Raw genomic sequence first — 17920 nt, forward strand, 5'->3', positions numbered from 1 at the left:
CCTTACAGAATGTATGATCACTATGAATGCAGGTGTTGAGGAAGCTAAATTTTTGTCTGACTGCCTGCCTTATAAGGATGAGGGCTAGAAATGGGTATGTCTCAAAGTTCATATAGAAAATGAAAGAGGACACCTGTTCAAATAAATGCCTGCTCTGTTTTTCCTTATGTGCATTTCGTCTTGTTAATTGTTGGATTGTTAGTGTTTTGTCCATTTGGACAGCCTTATAATAATTGAATTTACCACTTTAAATGAAGGAGTGAGTTTGAAATGTCTATCAGCAGTAGCCTGTGTTTTACCCAAGACTTTCTAAGTCAATACTATCACTGCACTTGTCAGGACTAGAGGTGAATTTTTTACTGTTCTCTGACCTCACCTGTCTTGGGATGAAGGTGATGACACTGTCAGTTTGTGGTTCTTGCACAGGACCCATGGGAACCAGGTAGCTTTTTTTCATCCTCATCAACTAAGGGGCTCATCTGAGTGCTCTTAGCAGCCTTCAGGCACAGGAAGGCACAGGCCAATCAGTGCTCACTCTGGAAAAGTGTAGGCAGGAATAGGAATCTGGGACAGGTGGTAAGGAGAATGACATTCCTGTGGGGAGGGAAGAGAGGAAAAGCAGGGTTGATGGCAGAGGCACAGGAACTTTGGGTACAGTGTGGGCAGGGTGTGGGGAAGAGGAAGCAGTGTGTTGGATGTGAATGCCAGTGCTGGACAGTCAGATTTTGCAAGCAGAGCACAGCACTTTGGTAAAATGCCCAGTGAAGCATCTGATAGCTCATTTCATGAGGTATTTTGCTAAGAGGAAAACTGAGATGTCTTTACAATATAACCCAAGTACAGGTGCCTTTTTCTTTTTGATGATGGTTTTACCAGTTGATACCCATCTGTAATGGGCATGGTGGTCATGGCCTTAGTTTGGGGAAAAATTAAGATAGTTGTTTCACAACTGAGTTGTAAAATCTTGCAAGTATGGTTTGGCTTAGATCATAAAGGATGGCCAGTTTAATTTGGCCAGTTTAATTTAGCCAGTTTAGAGGCTTTCATATGCATACGATATATTCTTCTGACTTTGAAATTAAAACATTCATTCTTTATCTAGGAAATCTGAAAGGAGACCCCTCCTTATGAAGAGATTATGTGTAATGCCCCAGGTAACTCAGAAACTTGTGCCACTCCAGACACTGACCATGACCAGGACTGGGCACAGGAACACTACCGACTAGGAACTTTTGTCAAGTTTCCACTGGGCTGTCCCGTTTCGGCATCAGCACTAGCACGAGCTGGGTTTGTTTATACTGGAGAAGGTGACAAAGTGAAGTGCTTCAGCTGCCATAGGACTATTGAAGGATGGGCGCCTGGGGATTCTGCAGTTGAGAGACACAAAAATCTTTCTCCTAATTGCAAATTTATTACTGAAACTACTCTTCTGGAAAATAACGTACATCCTCTCACCCAGAACTACCGGCGTAGAACTGAAAATGGTTCCAGCAATTCAGCTCTCCCATGTGCTCTGGATGGCCTGTCTGATGTGGAGGCAGATTACCTTTTGAGAACTAGGCAGGTTGTGGATATGTCAGAGAATTTGTATCCTAAAACCCCTGCTATGTGCAGTGAAGAGACAAGATTAAATTCTTTTCATAATTGGCCACTCAACAGCCAGTTGACACCAAAGGAACTGGCTAATGCTGGATTCTTTTACACAGGCATTGAAGATCAAGTGGCATGCTTTTGTTGTGGGGGAAAACTGAAAAAGTGGGAACCCAGTGACAGAGCTTGGTCAGAGCACAGGAGGCATTTTCCCAAATGCCTTTTTGTCCTGGGACAGGATGTTGGAAATGTCCCAAGTGAATCTATTCCAGATGAGCATGGGAGAAGTGGTCTGAACGACACACAGCATCCAAGGAATCCATCAATGGCAAAGTATGGAAGACGTTTACAAACATTTTTCACTTGGATATATCCTGTTGACAAGGAGCAACTTGCTGAAGCTGGGTTCTATAGCATAGGTAAGTCATACTTACTATGCTGAATGTCTTTTGCAAAGAAACTTTATACAAGTGTCTTTAGACAAAAGTAAACATTTTGCCATTCTAATATCAATAACTTGCCATAATTTCTTTACTCTGTAAACTGCTTTTCATAGTTCTTGTGTAAAGTGATACACATTATCATATTATTTGGTGGTTTTAATAGCAAAGTACAAACTTGGTCACAAACTCATTTTTTAAGTAGTAAAACATCAAAGTTGTTTCCCTTGCCTGCTAAAACCCTCTGTGGTGGGTTTACCCTGGCTGGAAGCCAGGTGCCCACCAAAGCTGCTCTACCACTGCCCTCCTCAGCTGGGCTGGGGGAGAGAAGATGTTAAAAAGCCTCATGGTTCCGGATAAGGGCGGGGAGAGACCATTCAGCAGCTACCGTCAGGGAGGGGGAAAGACTCAACTAGGAATAAGATAATGAGAAATGAGAAATAAAACCACCTCCCCCTACCCCTCCCTTCTTCTCAGGCTCAGTTTTATTCCTGAATTCTCTACGTACTCCCCCAGAGCAGCACATGGGGACAGGGAATGGGGACTGCAGTCAGTTCATCACACATTGTCTCTGCTGCTCTTTCCTCCTCACACTCTTCCCCTGCTCCAGCGTGGGGTCCCTCACATGGCAGACAGTCCTCTGTGAACTTTTGCAGTGAGTCCTTCCCATGGGCTGCAGTTCTTCATGAACTGCTCCAGCGTGGGTTGCCCACAGTATCACAAGTCCCCCCAGCAAACCTGCTCTGCCCTGGGCTCCTCTCTCCCTGGGCTGCAGGCCCTGCCAGGAGCTGCTCCAGCGTGGGCTTCCCACGGGGTCACAGCCTCCTGTGGGCACCCACCTGCTCTGGTGTGGGGCCTTCCACAGGCTGCAGGGGGCAGCCTGTGTCAGCATGATTTTCTCCACAGGCTGCAGGGGAATCTCTGAGCATCTCCTGCCCACCTTCTCTAAACCTTGGTGTTTGCAAAGTTTCTCACATCTTCTCACTCCTCTCTCTGTCAGCAAAAAGCTGCTGCTAGGTGGCTTTTTGGGTTTGTTTGGTTTGGTTTTTTGGAGAGTGGTTTGTTTGGTTGTTTGGTTGGTTTGTTGGGGTTTTTTTTTCCCCTTATTAAATACATAATCCCAGAGGCAGTGCTACCATTGCTAATGGACTCAGCCTTGGCCAGCAGTGGGTCTGTCTTGGAGCCATCTGGCACTGGGTCTGCTGGACATGGGGGGAAACTTCTAGCAGCTTCTCCCAGAAGCCACCACTGCAGCTCCTCCCCACTACCCAGCCTGCCATGCAAACCCCAGACACCCTCATAATACACCCCTCACATTGGTAATGACTGAAGTAAATGAAGTGCTGTTCTCCACATCCCTACCTTAGAACTAAGGAGCAGGCCTGTGGCCTGTACAGAAGCCTGTGAACAAGACAGTCCAGGTTGTTTATTTAACATGTTTGCATTGTCATAGCATTTGGACAGTTGAAACTACAGCAAATGTCATTGTTATCTACTGTCAAAGCATCATGGAGACAGGGCTCCAATGGAAGAGCTTTTACATCTAGGGTATGACTTGGATATCGAAGACTCCCATTTGTGCATGGGTTTCCCAATTCAAAGGAATTGCACAGTGCTGTTAAAGATCTTTGAAATTCATCACTGAGATACTGTATGAGTACAAAGTATTGCTATTGTTAGGTCACAAAGAAAAGGGGATTATCCAGGCTAATTTCTTTTCTCATCTTAATTGGCTTCTCTCTTAGCTGCTCTAGGAAGAACTTTAAAATCTGATTCCATTTGTTTTACTTGTGGCCATAAACAAAACCTTTGTTATATTTTTGTATGGATGAGTATGGGCAATATTTTTACCCAGTAGAACTGTTTTTATTGATTGATTTTTGGATTCCTACAAGTACCTAGCTTCTCACACCCAAATGAGAGCTGTGCAGAAGCTGGCAGCCCGTGGCTTGGATGGGTACACCCTCGGCTGGGTAAGGAGCTGGCTGGAGAGCCGGGCTCAGAGAGTGGTGGTAAATGGAGTTAAATCCAGCTGGCGACCGGTCACAAGTGGTGTTCCCCAGGGGTCGGCGCTGGGGCCTGTCCTCTTCAATATCTTTATTGATGACCTAGATGAGGGCATTGAGTGCACCCTCAGTAAGTTTGCAGATGACACTAAATTGGCCGGGAGTGTGGATCTGCCTGGGGGTAGCGAGGCCCTACAGAGGGATCTGGACAGGCTGGAGAGCTGGGCTGAAGCCAATGGCATGAGGTTCAACAAGAGCAAATGCCGAGTCCTGCACTTTGGCCACAACAACCCCAGGCAGCGCTATAGGCTTGGGGTGGAGTGGCTGGAGGACTGTGTGGAGGAAATGGACCTGGGGGTACTGATTGATGCACGGCTGAACATGAGCCGACAGTGTGCGCGGGCGGCCAAGAAGGCCAACGGCATCCTGGCTTGCATCAAAAATAGTGTTACTAGTAGGAACAGGGAGGTGGTTGTCCCCCTGTACTCAGCACTTGTGAGGCCGCATCTCGAGTACTGTGTTCAGTTTTGGGCCCCTCACTACAGGAAAGACATTGAGGCCCTGGAACGTCTTCAGAGGAGGGCTACTAAGCTGGTGAGGGGTCTGGAACACAGGCCTTACGAGGAGCGGCTGAGGGAGCTGGGATTGTTCAGCCTGGAGAAGAGGAGGCTCAGAGGAGACCTTATGGCTCTCTATAGCTTCCTTAAGGGGGGTTGTAGTGAGCTGGGGGTCGGCCTCTTCTCCTGTGTAGACAGGGACAGAACTAGAGGGAATGGTATCAAGCTGCGCCAGGGGAGGTTCAGGCTGGACATTAGGAAGCACTACTTCTCTGAAAGGGTAGTCAGGCGCTGGAATGCACTGCCCAGGGAGGTGGTGGAGTCACCGACCCTGGGGGTGTTCAAGGAAAGACTGGATGTTGTATTGAGGGACATGGTTTAGTGGGAGCTGGTAGTAATAGGTGAATGGTTGGACTGGATGATCTTTTAGGTCTTTTCCAACCTTGATAATTCTGTGATTCTGTGATTCTGTGTTGTGGAGATGCACTAAATGGGCACCAGCTTATCAGACCTGATGGCTGTTGAAATGAATTCTGACAAAACCCTGGGGCCTGAGAAAAATTTAACTGTAGGAAAAAATGATCCAAACATCCTCTCTTTTCCATAGACACAATATCTAAGGAGTTTCTGGCGCAGCCTTTGATTATAGTGGGCATAGTGCTAGGACAGAGAGAATTAAATTTCTCCTGATATCTCCTCAGTTGATTATGCTGCTCCTGTATAGAGGCCCTTAATCTTAATGGTGAAATGGAGGATCAAAAAGGCACATCAACATCCATAATGGTTTGTGGTAGACTGTGTCATGGCTCGTGTACCAGTGGATTGAGATATTTGATAATAGATTATTTTTAGTTCTTGCTTTTTATCTGTATAATTACTTGCTAAAATAAAATTCAGGAATTTTTCATGTGATGTTTTTAAGCTCAGGTCTCTCCTGAACATTCAAAACCAATTGTATTATTTCCTTCTTTTGAAGTGGAATTCTTTTTAGTTACAGCTGCTAATCAATAAAATAAATATTTTTTTCCTAACGTTCCTTTTAGATGGTTATATCTGGTAGAAGTATGTTACTTTATTCACATCTGTTTCCTCAGGTAATGGTGATCATGTTATGTGTTTCCACTGTGGTGGAGGATTGCAAGAATGGAAGAAAAATGAAGACCCATGGGATCAACATGCCAAGTGGTTTCCTGGGTAAGGTATTTTTTTTACTGGTTTCTTGTCACATGTCTGAGTCTTATTTAGAATATACTACATTTTCATGGCAGAGCATACTACTAATAAAGGTTTCAGATCATTGTCTATGGCTTAACATGGCTTAGATTTATAAAAATAAAGTCTTGTTTTCATTGCCCTTCTTCATTTTTGTCATATAGGCATCAAAGGAACATCAGTTATCTTCTGTGGTTTGTATTTTTTTTCTTTTCAATAAGTAGAAGAGATTTTACGGAATTTTTTGCATGGGCTCCTTATTTTGTTGTTCCATCTGTTCTACCTTCTGTAGTTCTGCTATTATATGTATAAAGGTGAACATATGCTTCAGTGCTACATTGGAGGCCTCAAAAGAGGACATTAACCAAACGTTGTCTTTGAGAGGAAGCAGGGAGTTGTAACGTGGGTGGGAAGGAGCACTGAATTTCAAGAGGCTGAGAGCACAGCTAACTCAGAGGTGATGAGGCTGAAAGGTTGCCCTGAAATTGCACCTTTTGAATAATTTTACATTTAAGACACTTTTGCATGTCAGCTTTTTTGTAGGAATTATTAAAGGGAAAAGATTTCTGTATCTGGATGTAACTAATTCTGCTTGGCTAGCAGAATTGTGATTGGGTTTTTTCTCATTATCCAAGTGCTGCATTCTAATTGTCATTTTAGTAGCTTCACACACACCAAAGTTTCTAACTTATGTCAGGATACTGAAATGACTGAAATTCTGTCATGGTGCAAACAAGGCTGCAGAACTATGGAATTGAGAACATATTTCTGCATAACTTTAAAGGATTGAGGATTCCAGTCCCAGAAGTAGCTTTCAGAAAGACTGCCAATTTTGTCTAAAATGTGTTCTGTGGCAAGGAAGGATAGTGCATGACTCGTTGCTTCTTGCAGGTGAATAAAAGCTGTCCAAGTACAAAGACTTAGTTACTTGTAGAGTGTTGGTAACACACACGGAAGTCACTGATTTTACCTGCCAAATTTTTCCTCTGTGGCGGAGGGCCCTCTGGAAGCTGTAAGTTAGTGTTTACACATTGGCTGATTGGCTTTTCAGTAGTATGGCTTGAAGGGCCCCTTGAAAGAGATGCCATTCCAGGTTTTTGACTTGGTGCAGTGAATGGTTAAGTCAGATTCTTTTTGGTACGTTTTGCATCTCCTTATATGGGTTTGATTTTGTTTTGGTTTGCTTAAATTATGTCAGAATTGATGGCTTCTTCTCTGATCATTAACAGTTTTTGTTTGCCTGTCAACACAAGCGGCAGAGTATCAGTCTCAGCATGCTGTCTGTGTCCATGGACAGGACACCATGAAGGTGCAGTTAACTGCTGAAGCTAGAGAGCTATTGTCCAGAAGTTACAGCATTCCCTAAATCTGGTAGGAAAGAGCTCTGCCCAGTGTCTAGAATTGGTTGGAAAATAGTGAAAGAAAGCACATAAGGTGCCAGTCTGACCAGGGACTACTTTTCTTTGACTACAAAAGTCCAAAAGAACCAACATTTTCATATATTGTTTGGGTTTTACTGGAGTCTTTACTTATATAAACTTGTCAGCTGTCACAGCCAACAACTCTTAGGTTTCTGTTTCAACAAAAATTGTGAAAAAGATAAGTACTGCTGAAATGATTATGGTGTTTTTAGAAATATTTAAATGATGGTGCTGATGTTAACTAAACATTTAGAGGTTTCAAAAGCAAGCATTCAGTATGATGTAAGGAGTTTGACAAAGTTCCACACTCAATTTTTGTTTGCTGCTTATGCAGTTTTATTATAACTGAATTATTGTCATTTGTAGGTGCGGATTTGTGAGAAAGGAAAAGGGGATAGAATTTATAAACAATGTTCACTTGAAGGATGGATGTGGAGATTCAACAGTAAGTATCGTCTTTGTCAGTTATTATTTTGTTAAAATAGAAAACAATCTTAATGTAATTTTCATATAGAGACGTCAAAGTATGTTGTGGTTCTGTCATTTATAGATCTCTGAGTTCTCAGTTGGATTGTGGATCGCAGGGCATAGCCCTGTCTATGTTGTATGTTTGGTACTGAACAAGGGTTGTGGTTCTCATAGCCAGGGAACCTCCAGTTTCCTTATTCAAGTGTAGTAGATAATTTTTCTTTTCTTGTTGGTAGAGCTTTGGCAAACTTCTATGCAGTCACAAAAAAGTAAACACAACGTTGTTATAGATTATTTGATAGACTTAAGAATCATGGACTTATTATTATAGCAAAGATAGGTGAAAATTCAGAACAGTATGAAAGACTTAAGAAAATAGTGATCCTTCTACAGTTGTTCAGAGCAGATTTAACAGTTTTAGTCAATAAAATAACTGAGGTTAAACAGCTGTTTTCTGTCTTGTAACTCTATAAGTGTCTTCCTACCTTCTTCAGAATTGTAACTTTGTTTATATTTCACTTGTAGACAGAAGCTGCTGAAGGGACAATACTTCCTGAAGGTATCTGCTTGAAAAATAAACCCAAACCCAACCAACTCCCTCATTTTGGAATATCCATAATTTCATGTATAATGAAGGAAATGGTTAAGTTAAAAAAAACAACCCTGCTACATCTTTAAATAAAGCATGACAGGCAAATTGTTGGATGATACTTTCCCACTGCTTCATTGCTTCTAAAGAACAGCACAATGTGTCTTATTTCTCTGCGGGGAAATCCCATCGTGGTTAGAGACACGTTGTAATGTGAAGATTGTAAACCGTGACCAGAGTAAAGACAGGACGCAGTCTTAGCTTTACAGCTAGTGAGTGTGCATCAAGTATTGAGTTAGGAGTGCTGTGGGTTTAATGCTAAAGAATACTGAAATGAAGCAATCATTGTTGCTTTTCATGAAGAAGGAAGAGTCAGTCTGTTAAATGGTAAGGAATGGGAAGCTGGGAGAGCTTAAATAGCTTGTTATGTGTTCCAGGGTCACACATTCCTGCAGTGTTTCTCACAAATAGCAAGCAGCATAATTTCACAAATACAAAACAGTTAGTGGGGTAGTAGGAAAACAGTCAAGCAGCTGCAGCACAGGGAATGATAGCTGTTGCTAGTAACAGTGATTACACAAAGCCTGTTTTAGAAATATCTCACACATTGCTCATCTATGAAAGTGGAAATTAGGTTAAAGCTTTTGCTCTGAATAATCTTGTTAACTAAAGAAGAAATTAGTCACTTATGTGCAATGGAAGAATTGGAAATAAGGCACTGCTAACAAAGCTATTTTAAAAAATACATTGAAAATAGGAAGGGTGAGAATATTTCCCAAAGCACTGTTGTGTGTTATCATGGAGAGGCTTACTTGCTAATTGTGCTGGTTTGGTTTTGTAAATCCAAATTATTTACTGGTTTCTCTCAACGTAAGTACAACTTTTTTTTTTCCTGTTCTTCCCTGAAGTGAGTTGGAATTAATGTTAACAAATAATTATGTATCTGTTGTGCCTTGGAATTGTGGATTAATTTCAGTTAAATTCAGTTCAGAATTTGTGATGATAATTATTTAAGACATTTGATTTAAGAAGTTGATGTAGTTAATTTGATTAGCCAGTCTGGGAGGTTTTCTATATTTTAAGTAGGTGAAGGGAGTCTGGGAAAGCCAGGATGGCAGACATCTCATATCTACAATTTTGGGTGTTTTGACAGTTTTTAGAAGTCGCAAAATACTCAAATCAGTAATACGGTTCCTTTGGCTAGACGTTTGCAAAGGTGTCTTAGAGTGCTGCAGTGAATGCTGTCCAGTAATGCGATCCATCCTGGTACAATTGTTGTTTCTTTGTTTTTAATTTCTTCTTTTAGATAATCTCTTACAGAATCCTTTGGTACAAAGTGCCATGGACATGGGTTTCAGTTTGTCTGAGATCAGGAGGGCCATGGAAAAGAAATTGCAGATGTCTGGAGAGACTCACACATCTATTGAGGATCTGGTAGCAGACTTAAGTGCTCGAAAAGAAAACACAAGGGAAGAAGAACCAAATGACATTCCAGTTGAGCAAGATCCGCTTATTCGATTACAAAACCTCTGTATGTACTTTCACACTCGCTCTTTAACCTATGAAATAGATCTGGCTATTGTTATCTGTTCATTCTGCCCTCTGATCCATGTTGAGGTGAAGTTACAGCATTGTAAGTTAACATGGAAGAGATTTTGGACGTCAAAAAGCTGAACAAAGAGGGTGGTCAAATATTTGAGTGTAGCAGCATCTATAAATATAAATTAAGTATATGAATACCTCAAAAAGTGTATTACATTGAGATACTAGTGTTGCTGAGAGGTTATATGAGCTAACTAAAAAGCCAACTTTATTGTGACGATGACATGAAACAAAAATAGCAAGAATAACTGTAGATTTGGGGACTCTGGCAAAACAAAATGGACACAGCAACATGGCAAATACTGAGTTTACTCAAAATGAAAAATCTCAGTGAGGGGATCATTTATTTTTAGTATAAAATTTTGCATTTTCTTTCAGGATTGTGAAGAAAAAGGGGCTTTCTTTTCAGTTATCTGTGTTCCACCTATAATGGGATGTGCAAGTTGCTCTCAGGTGGCCATTGGGTACGCTCTGCAGATAGACCAAACCCAGGGTTTCTAACTCAGGCAACTTGGATTGTAAGACAAACATATGGGTGAATTCACAGGGAGAGAAGTGACCATCTGGTGGCATGGTGGGCAGAGATCTTACCAGCCCAGTATATGTAATAAAACTTTTAAGGGACTTCATAGGGTAAAAGAAGTTGCAGTGAAGATGGACATTATTTTTGTGGTTGGCTGTGCAGAGCTGTCCCTGGGTGGCAGGGGAACACTTCTGAAGTTTGTGTTTTCAAATGGGGCACACTGGAATAACAAAGAGCTCACCTACAATGCAAAGTTGACCCTGTGTTACAAATTTCCAAGTTTTTGCAGTATGAGCATTTAGAAAATGGGGGGCAGGGAAGGAAATAGAAATCATATCCTTAGTCTTTTCATTGGGGAAACACTGAGGGGAAAAAAAAAGAAAAATCCAAATTAATTAACCAGTGTCAACAAGGCTTTCTTTCACCTTGTGCGCAGCGTTTGGGAAAGCTGTCAGTGGGTAGGCTGTGAAAAGAATGGTTCCTAATTGAAATATGCATATCCCAAATTCTATAGGTATTTCAAGCCCTTGCAGATTGAAGTAGCTGAATTCTCTGCTTGCATTGGCCTGGGAGTTGTAATGAGATGGGGAAGTGAGGGGGGGATAGAGTAAAGAGGATTGCACACACTATAGCTTGGTTTCCTCTGCCTTCTAATTTATTTCCTTTTTAACAGTGTGACCTTTAAGTCATATGAAGAAAACCTTTCTCCTGGTGTGTGAAGAGAAAAAAAGATGTTCAGTAGTACTAAGTATGTTAACTCTCTTTATGTGCTTATTTTCCCTAGATCTCAGTACTGAGGAGAAGTTAAGGCGCTTGCAGGAAGAAAAGCTTTGTAAAATCTGTATGGCTAAAGACATATCAGTCGTCCTCATTCCCTGTGGTCACCTAGTTGCCTGTAAGGAATGTGCTGAAGGACTTAATGAGTGCCCTCTGTGTCGTACAACCATTATGAAGAGACAGGGAATTTTTATGTATTAGTGACACACACAGCACTGTAAATGCAAACATTCCTTGCCTGGAATGTAAAAAATGGAGTTAATTCCAGGGTGTAATCACACAGCTGTACTTAGATTTTTCTGCTGTCAAATCCTACGTACATTTTAACATTTCAAAACTTATTTCCTTAAATGAATCTTTTAGATGTAAAAACCAGTGTTGAAAGGCAAATATATGTATTTATCTATCTATCTATATCTCCTGTACCTTCAGTTCATAGACCTGGCTTGGGAAAGCTGAAGAAATGCGAAGCTTTATTTATGTGATCGGTCCTTTGCGTCACTAGGGTAGGATTCTGTACCGCTGAAGTTTGTGCAGGTACAATTGTATAGAGACAGGCTCGATATATAAAATTTGTAAATAAGTAAATTAATTTTAGTAATTGTTCTCTACATGTATAATCTGAGATTTTTAGCTTTTTGAGAGCATTATGTAAAACTGAAAACGTTACTACTGGAACTTTGGTTGTGACATAATTCAGAGAATACCCGTAAAGCTGCTGCCGAAAGATTTCACCTTGGGCTTGCTGCTGCTTTGTAAGTCGCTCTGTTTTGATACATACTTCCTGTCTACCCCCAACACTCCCCCCCTTTTTTTTTTCCAGTTTAGATGTTTAAATTGGCTTCAGTAAACTGGTTTTAGCTGGTTTTTTCACACAAATTTCTCTGTACATAAAATGGATGTTTAGTTCTTAAAAGAGAACTCAACAGAAATGAAGATTTTGTGTACCTCGTGCCCTCCAAAGTAGCATTCTCATTCTGAAATTGCCCCTACACAAAAAGGTGTGTTTGTTCGAGTCTTCCTTTCTTGTGTTTTATTAATGTTTAGCAATATCCTAACTCATTATTTTGCTAATACATTGCAGTGCTGCTGGTTTTTTTCATAAGACAAGATTAAACTCTTATCTCTGTGAAAATGCTTGCTTTTGTTTTCTTAGACTTCACCAGTAACATGAGAAATGTTTTATTCTTGTCATTTTGAGGCATTTAAATTCAAAAGTTAAAACACTATTCTAGCTAGAGTCATCTTAAAATACTTAAACTGTTTCTTACAGGACTGACACTCAATTCTCCAATTTAGAAAGTCTCAAAGCTTTGTATTTAAGTACAGCTGGTTTACGATCATTCTACTGAATTATGTGACTTCCTTATTTTGTGGAGCTACTACTTACTATGTTCTCCATATATGTTTATTTTTGAGTCCTAGACACTAACAGATGTAGAATATAGAATATACAGAATATAGTTTTTCACATGATAGAAGTTTTAAATCAAGTACACAGGAATTTGTCTACTTTTTTCTATTTTTATACCCGTGCTGTGATTGTACACTGCTGTATTAGGAGTATTTAAAATAAACTGCAACCCAGTTGATCCTTGATCAGTGTATTTGATTCTCACATGTGAAAATCACAGCAGAAGGTGCTTTCTGTGGCTATTTTTTTTTTGGTAAGTCAACTGTTTATAATTTAACCTGAGCGTTATTAATGATAACAAATATATTTTAACTGGAGAGGAAATAATACCTATTGTCTGTATAAATTTGAAATTTCTTAATAATAAACTTAACAGTCAAATGAGTGTATTTTTTCATAATTTGGTATTGTGAACGCACAGTGGCTAGAAATTCTAAAAGAATTCAGCACAGAAAGGTTTTATTTTGCCTTTTTGTGCCTTCATGAAGAGTGTGGGGTTTCAGACAGTTCACCCATACAGGGATTTTTCAGGAGAGATACAGACTGGCAGTGGCCAGGCTCATTCCTAGCTCCCATTTTCACTTGCAAGGGTGTTTCTTCATATTCCAAGGGAAATTTAATGGGGGTGTTTGCCTACTAGCTGGTGTACCTTGCCTGAAATAGCTTGTTTAGTTAGTGTTGCAAACCATGTTACGCTGACTTGCTTAAGCAGATGGTTTGTTACCTAACCTTGACCACAGTCACGTGAGAGACACTGTCTGGGTGAGCTGGATCCAACCTGGAGGCTGCAGGACTTGGCATTAGGTTTGACAAAACCCTGCCTGGGAAAGAGATTGTGACCAAGTTGTCCTTAGAACTGCTACAAAGCCAAATCCCAGTAAGGAGATGACTGTTGGATGTACATACAGTATGTAAACTGGCTGAGACAAGTAGGTCACAAACTGTACCTTCTCAGCTGAAAGGGGGAGCAAGCACATTGTCAGAACAATCCACGAGCGAGTAGCTGGAATGCTTGGTGATAAAGCTCGGGAACTTTCAAACCCTTATCGCAACGCTCTGAGGAATGTTATAAACCTTAAGAGCAATTCAAGTATTAATTTCTTTGGAACGTTAAAGGGTTAAAAGCCTGTTAGTGAGAAGACAAAATAACAGCTCTGTAGGTTTAGGTTCTTTAAAAAACTATAATCAGAGTTCTATTCAGACTAAATGTGAAAAAATAATTAGCACAGTCATCAAATCTTGACAGCTTGAATTAGGATTTTTTTTTTTTGAAATTACTTTGATTTTCAGTATCTTAAAGAAACAGAGAAGAAATTCCACAGGCACTTCTCCTGGTCTGAGTGTTAAAAGAGATAGGAAGGATGCAAATGGAGGGAAGGGACAGAGGTTAGCAGCAGGACAGCAATTACTTGAGCTGATTTCTATAAGAGTTAGCTGGAAAGAAAAGCTATGGAGTATATTCAAGCACCAGTATTCAGTAACGTTCCTGTAGTAGCTTCTGTGTAAAGTCTTTCTTGCTCCCGTGTCACTTGCATCAGCAGAGCTGTTAGCTGCTGAAGGCTTTGCATTCTCTCTTGAACCTGCCTCGTGAAGGGTGATGATTGTCTTCCCTGGTCTACTGAGATCCCCTTCGTTCCTCAGGGATGGGAAGTAGGAGTGAATACTCTCCTGTTACGGTTTGTTTGTGTGACTTACTGAGAAGCTTGGAAATCTGGCCAGGAAAGTGTTTCCTCCCTCGCGCCGCTGCCATGCCTTCACCCTCATCTGGGTGGTTCAGAGTCTCTTGCCACCTCTGCAAATGCCACCGTGTCACGCAGCTCCAGAGATGTACTGCTGCTGCAGCAATTAGCGTGCTGTAATTATAGTGTGGCTTTCTGTGAAGAGGCAAATGACCTGTGATAAGAAAGAACCTTTGCTGAAATTAATAGTCTATTTTTTAATTTATTTTTTAACCAGGAATTTCTAGCAAGCAAAGCTGACATCACTGTTAGGAGAAACCTACAAATCAGAGGATACGGATCTGTAACCAACATATCAAAAGAACTTGTTTTTTCCTAGGACAGGGAAGATGACACAGTATAGATACAGTTCTACATGGCTAGGGTAAACACAACCCTGAGGAAAGCCTGGGGAAAACAAGGTATTAATTGTATTGTGAGCATGCAGTATGTCAAGGTTAAGTGAAAACCAGTCAGTTACCTTCGGATAATTATTAAATTACAGTTTTATAGCCTGGACAGCTACTGATGATGACTGAGATCAAACACTTAGCAAGTCAGAATTGCTGGAGATGGACTGAAGAGATACTTCAGATAGGGTTTGCTCCTAGTCTGAAAAACAGCGTTTACTATCAAAAAATGACAACTGCTGCTGTGGAGTCCCCCTGTGAAGACATCTAGGAGAATCGTTACTGTAACTGCTGGAAAGCCAAGTTCAGTTGAAATGCATATGGTCACCAGAAATTATGAACCAGAGTATTTAGATTTATTTGTATTGTGCCTTTTTGATCTTACAAAGTTCCTTCTTGCTGTAAAACTCAACAGAGGTTCCCTTACCTAAGTCAGTTGTGCACAGTATGATGGGTGTGATGGGAGCTGTCACTTAAGCCAAATGGTTAAGCTGAATGCACGCTCTTCAGAAGTGGGTGTCAAGCTACCATGGTCTCCTCTTAAACGCTTGCACAACGGAGAGAGGCTCCTGAGCCCAGGATTTCTGTACCTCCCTTTCCTACATAACCACCTGTGTGAGGTTTCTGGAGTCAGCACAGGAGATCTGCTGGTGTGGTACAAGCCACCGGGAAAATAACCGTTGCCCCAAATGTCTCTTTCTGTGTTTTACTAAACAAAACATGTCAGAGTAGCAGTACCTTGGCTCCTATCTCCACATCGCAATTTAGCCCTTTTATAACTGTGTAAAAGTTGCTCTGTAAGGGCTTAGTGGGTGACTGGCAGTTTCTGTAAGGAAGCCCCACGTTGCAGGTTGGAAGCTTTGACTCTGCCAGGCTCGTGGCTGGGACCAGCAGCACAGAAGTAAGGGTAGGCTGAGGGGAGCAGGGCTGGGAACTGCTCTCCTCAGCACCTATGGTGAGTCCCAGGAGTGCACTTTGCCGTGCAGGGGAAACACCTTGGTCACAGCTGCTGGCACTGAGGCTTTGCAGGACCCTCTGATCGTGCTAAAGGAAGTTACAGGCTAAACAAGTATTTTTATCTTAACGGTTTTGAACATCTGTCCCCACCACTAACATGTCATAACCTGCAGATTCCCTGCTGCTTCTTGTGCATTGTGCCACTTCAAATCTAAACTGCAGCTAATGACAAGGTGATGCTTTGCTTCCACTTCCCACTGTGTCAGAGAGCCGAGGCAGCAGGAACAGCCTTGAGCCCCAGAAACAACTGCAAGAAGGCACTTCCAAGACGTGTTAAAGAAAACTCGAAGCTGGCTGTTGATGAAGTCTAAACTCAAGGGAACTGTGCTAGTGATACTTGTAGGATCTTGGGAATGTGGTAGGTCAGCCCAGAAAACCATGGAGTTTATTTTCTGAAAGAGTGATCTCTTCCTTGACCCCCCATTGCAACTAGTCCCACTTGAACTCTCTTAGCCTTGGTAGTTTGTGGGAAAAGAGTTAAACCAATCTACTGTTATCATCCAAACCTGGTGTTTGCTGCAAATACAGCAGGGAGCTGCACTGTTCGTTTGAAGGAGCATTTTTCTTCAAAGCTTAAACAGAAATGTATTTGACTTCATTGTTTATGATTGTTTTGCTCTATGGTCTTGGGGAAAGACTGAGCTGAGTAACGACATTTCTTACTCAGTTCCACTCTAACCTCATCTAACCACAAGCCAGCCCCCCACTCCTTGTCAGGCAACCTCCTCCTCCTTATCAGCCTCGGTGGGGGCTGGAGCCCCCAGGAAATCCGCCCAGCTGACAACTGCTCCACGTGCCCGACTGGCGAGTTGCCCTGCACATCAGGAGTATGATGTGGTTTCGCTGTCTGTTCTTCAGCTGTCACTTAGCTAAAGCTGCTCCCCCTGCTCAGTGCTAGATGCTGCTGCTCTGCCCGCTTGTCCTGACTGCAGCTCTTGCCTGCTTCTCACCTCAGCCCTTTTCCTGGCACACAGGCTGTTGTTTCTGCCTTTAACGGTGCCCTTCCACTTACCCAACCCGAGACGTATTTCCCTGGTTCCTGTGCTTCTCCCACAGACTTTGTCACCTGCTGTTACGGTGCCCAACATTAAATGGTCCTTGATTCATGATCCCTCTGCTTGGACTTAGCTACAGGACACAAGTATGTCTTGGTCCTGTCTCCCAAAACCTCCCTATGTCTGGAAACTGGAGCAGGCCGTGCCCTGGATCCGAGAGCAGTGACCCAAATGGCAATGCTCACCCTTTCCTGGACATAAGGGAAGCCAAGAGAAGGGTTTTCCATTATTTCCTACCAAAATCTGGTGTGACCTTTAGGGAGTTTGATGATGAAAACTTTAAACGTGGCTAAGGGATTTTTATCTCAGCAAGAGCACCTCACCTCAAACAGGGGAATGAGTGTGGGGCTCTGGGTAACGACTGCCACAGAAGGGAGAATCAAGCTGCTGATACTGCAATTAGCTGGACGGGGTTTTATTCCTTTCTAGAGCTGACAGTGGCGTTAAAGCTTCCTTCCTTCTACTGCTACAGAACAGTCAGTATGTGCTGTGACGGGTCTGAGACCGTGGTCAACAGAAACTAACTGAATCAAAGAAAATCCAGACTGGAGTTGGGTGTTCTGGAAAGGCCGGGCGAGAAATACAGGCACAAGGGAGACCTTTGTGTATCCCAGAAGGAAGAAGTTACTCACAGGACAGGGAAAGGCCCAAGGAGCTACTGATGTGCAATCTCTCCTGCCAATTACAGGCAAGTAACCCTTTTATTAATTTTTTTTTCTCATGTAGTAACTCCTCTCCAAAAGAATTTAGAGCAGATTTCCAGAGAGCAACTAAGCCAGTTTCAAAAAGTCTGGGAAACACAATCTGACCGGGAAGACTGCTCTTCCCCTCCCTGCCAAGGGAACAGAAAGAATATGGCTGTGGGTTATCTAACACAGGCTGTCAAGGTTACCACCCCACCTTGGAACGAATCTAGCTTTACAAATTCTGCTTTGCTTTCCAACTCTTGTGGGCAAATCCTTCTAAAATATAGAAGGAATGGTAACAAATTGTGGGCTTTTTTTTTTTTTTAAATAGAAAAGAGGAAATGGAATTGCAAAGGGGGTTCCTATTCCACTGCCCTCAAAGCAAAGGAAGCAGCATGAGCATGAATCTCCTGCCTGGAAGGATGAATCAGCCAT

General features: G+C 41.9%; 1 protein-coding gene across 1 annotated transcript; it reads left to right on the forward strand.

Moving 5' to 3' along the window:
* Positions 1 to 1138: 1138 nt before the first annotated feature.
* Positions 1139 to 11520, forward strand: XIAP (X-linked inhibitor of apoptosis; the record flags this gene model as incomplete). The annotated part of the gene is made up of 6 exons (XM_084269089.1): positions 1139 to 2009; positions 5688 to 5787; positions 7593 to 7671; positions 8220 to 8253; positions 9590 to 9814; positions 11193 to 11520. 6 exons carry the CDS (start codon positions 1139 to 1141, stop codon positions 11384 to 11386), a joined length of 1503 nt encoding a protein of 500 aa, XP_084125215.1. The 3' UTR covers positions 11387 to 11520.
* Positions 11521 to 17920: the final 6400 nt, after the last annotated feature.

The sequence above is a fragment of the Gallinula chloropus genome (genome assembly GCF_964237585.1).
Source record: "Gallinula chloropus genome assembly, chromosome: 11".
In the NCBI taxonomy this organism is placed as follows: domain Eukaryota; kingdom Metazoa; phylum Chordata; class Aves; order Gruiformes; family Rallidae; genus Gallinula; species Gallinula chloropus.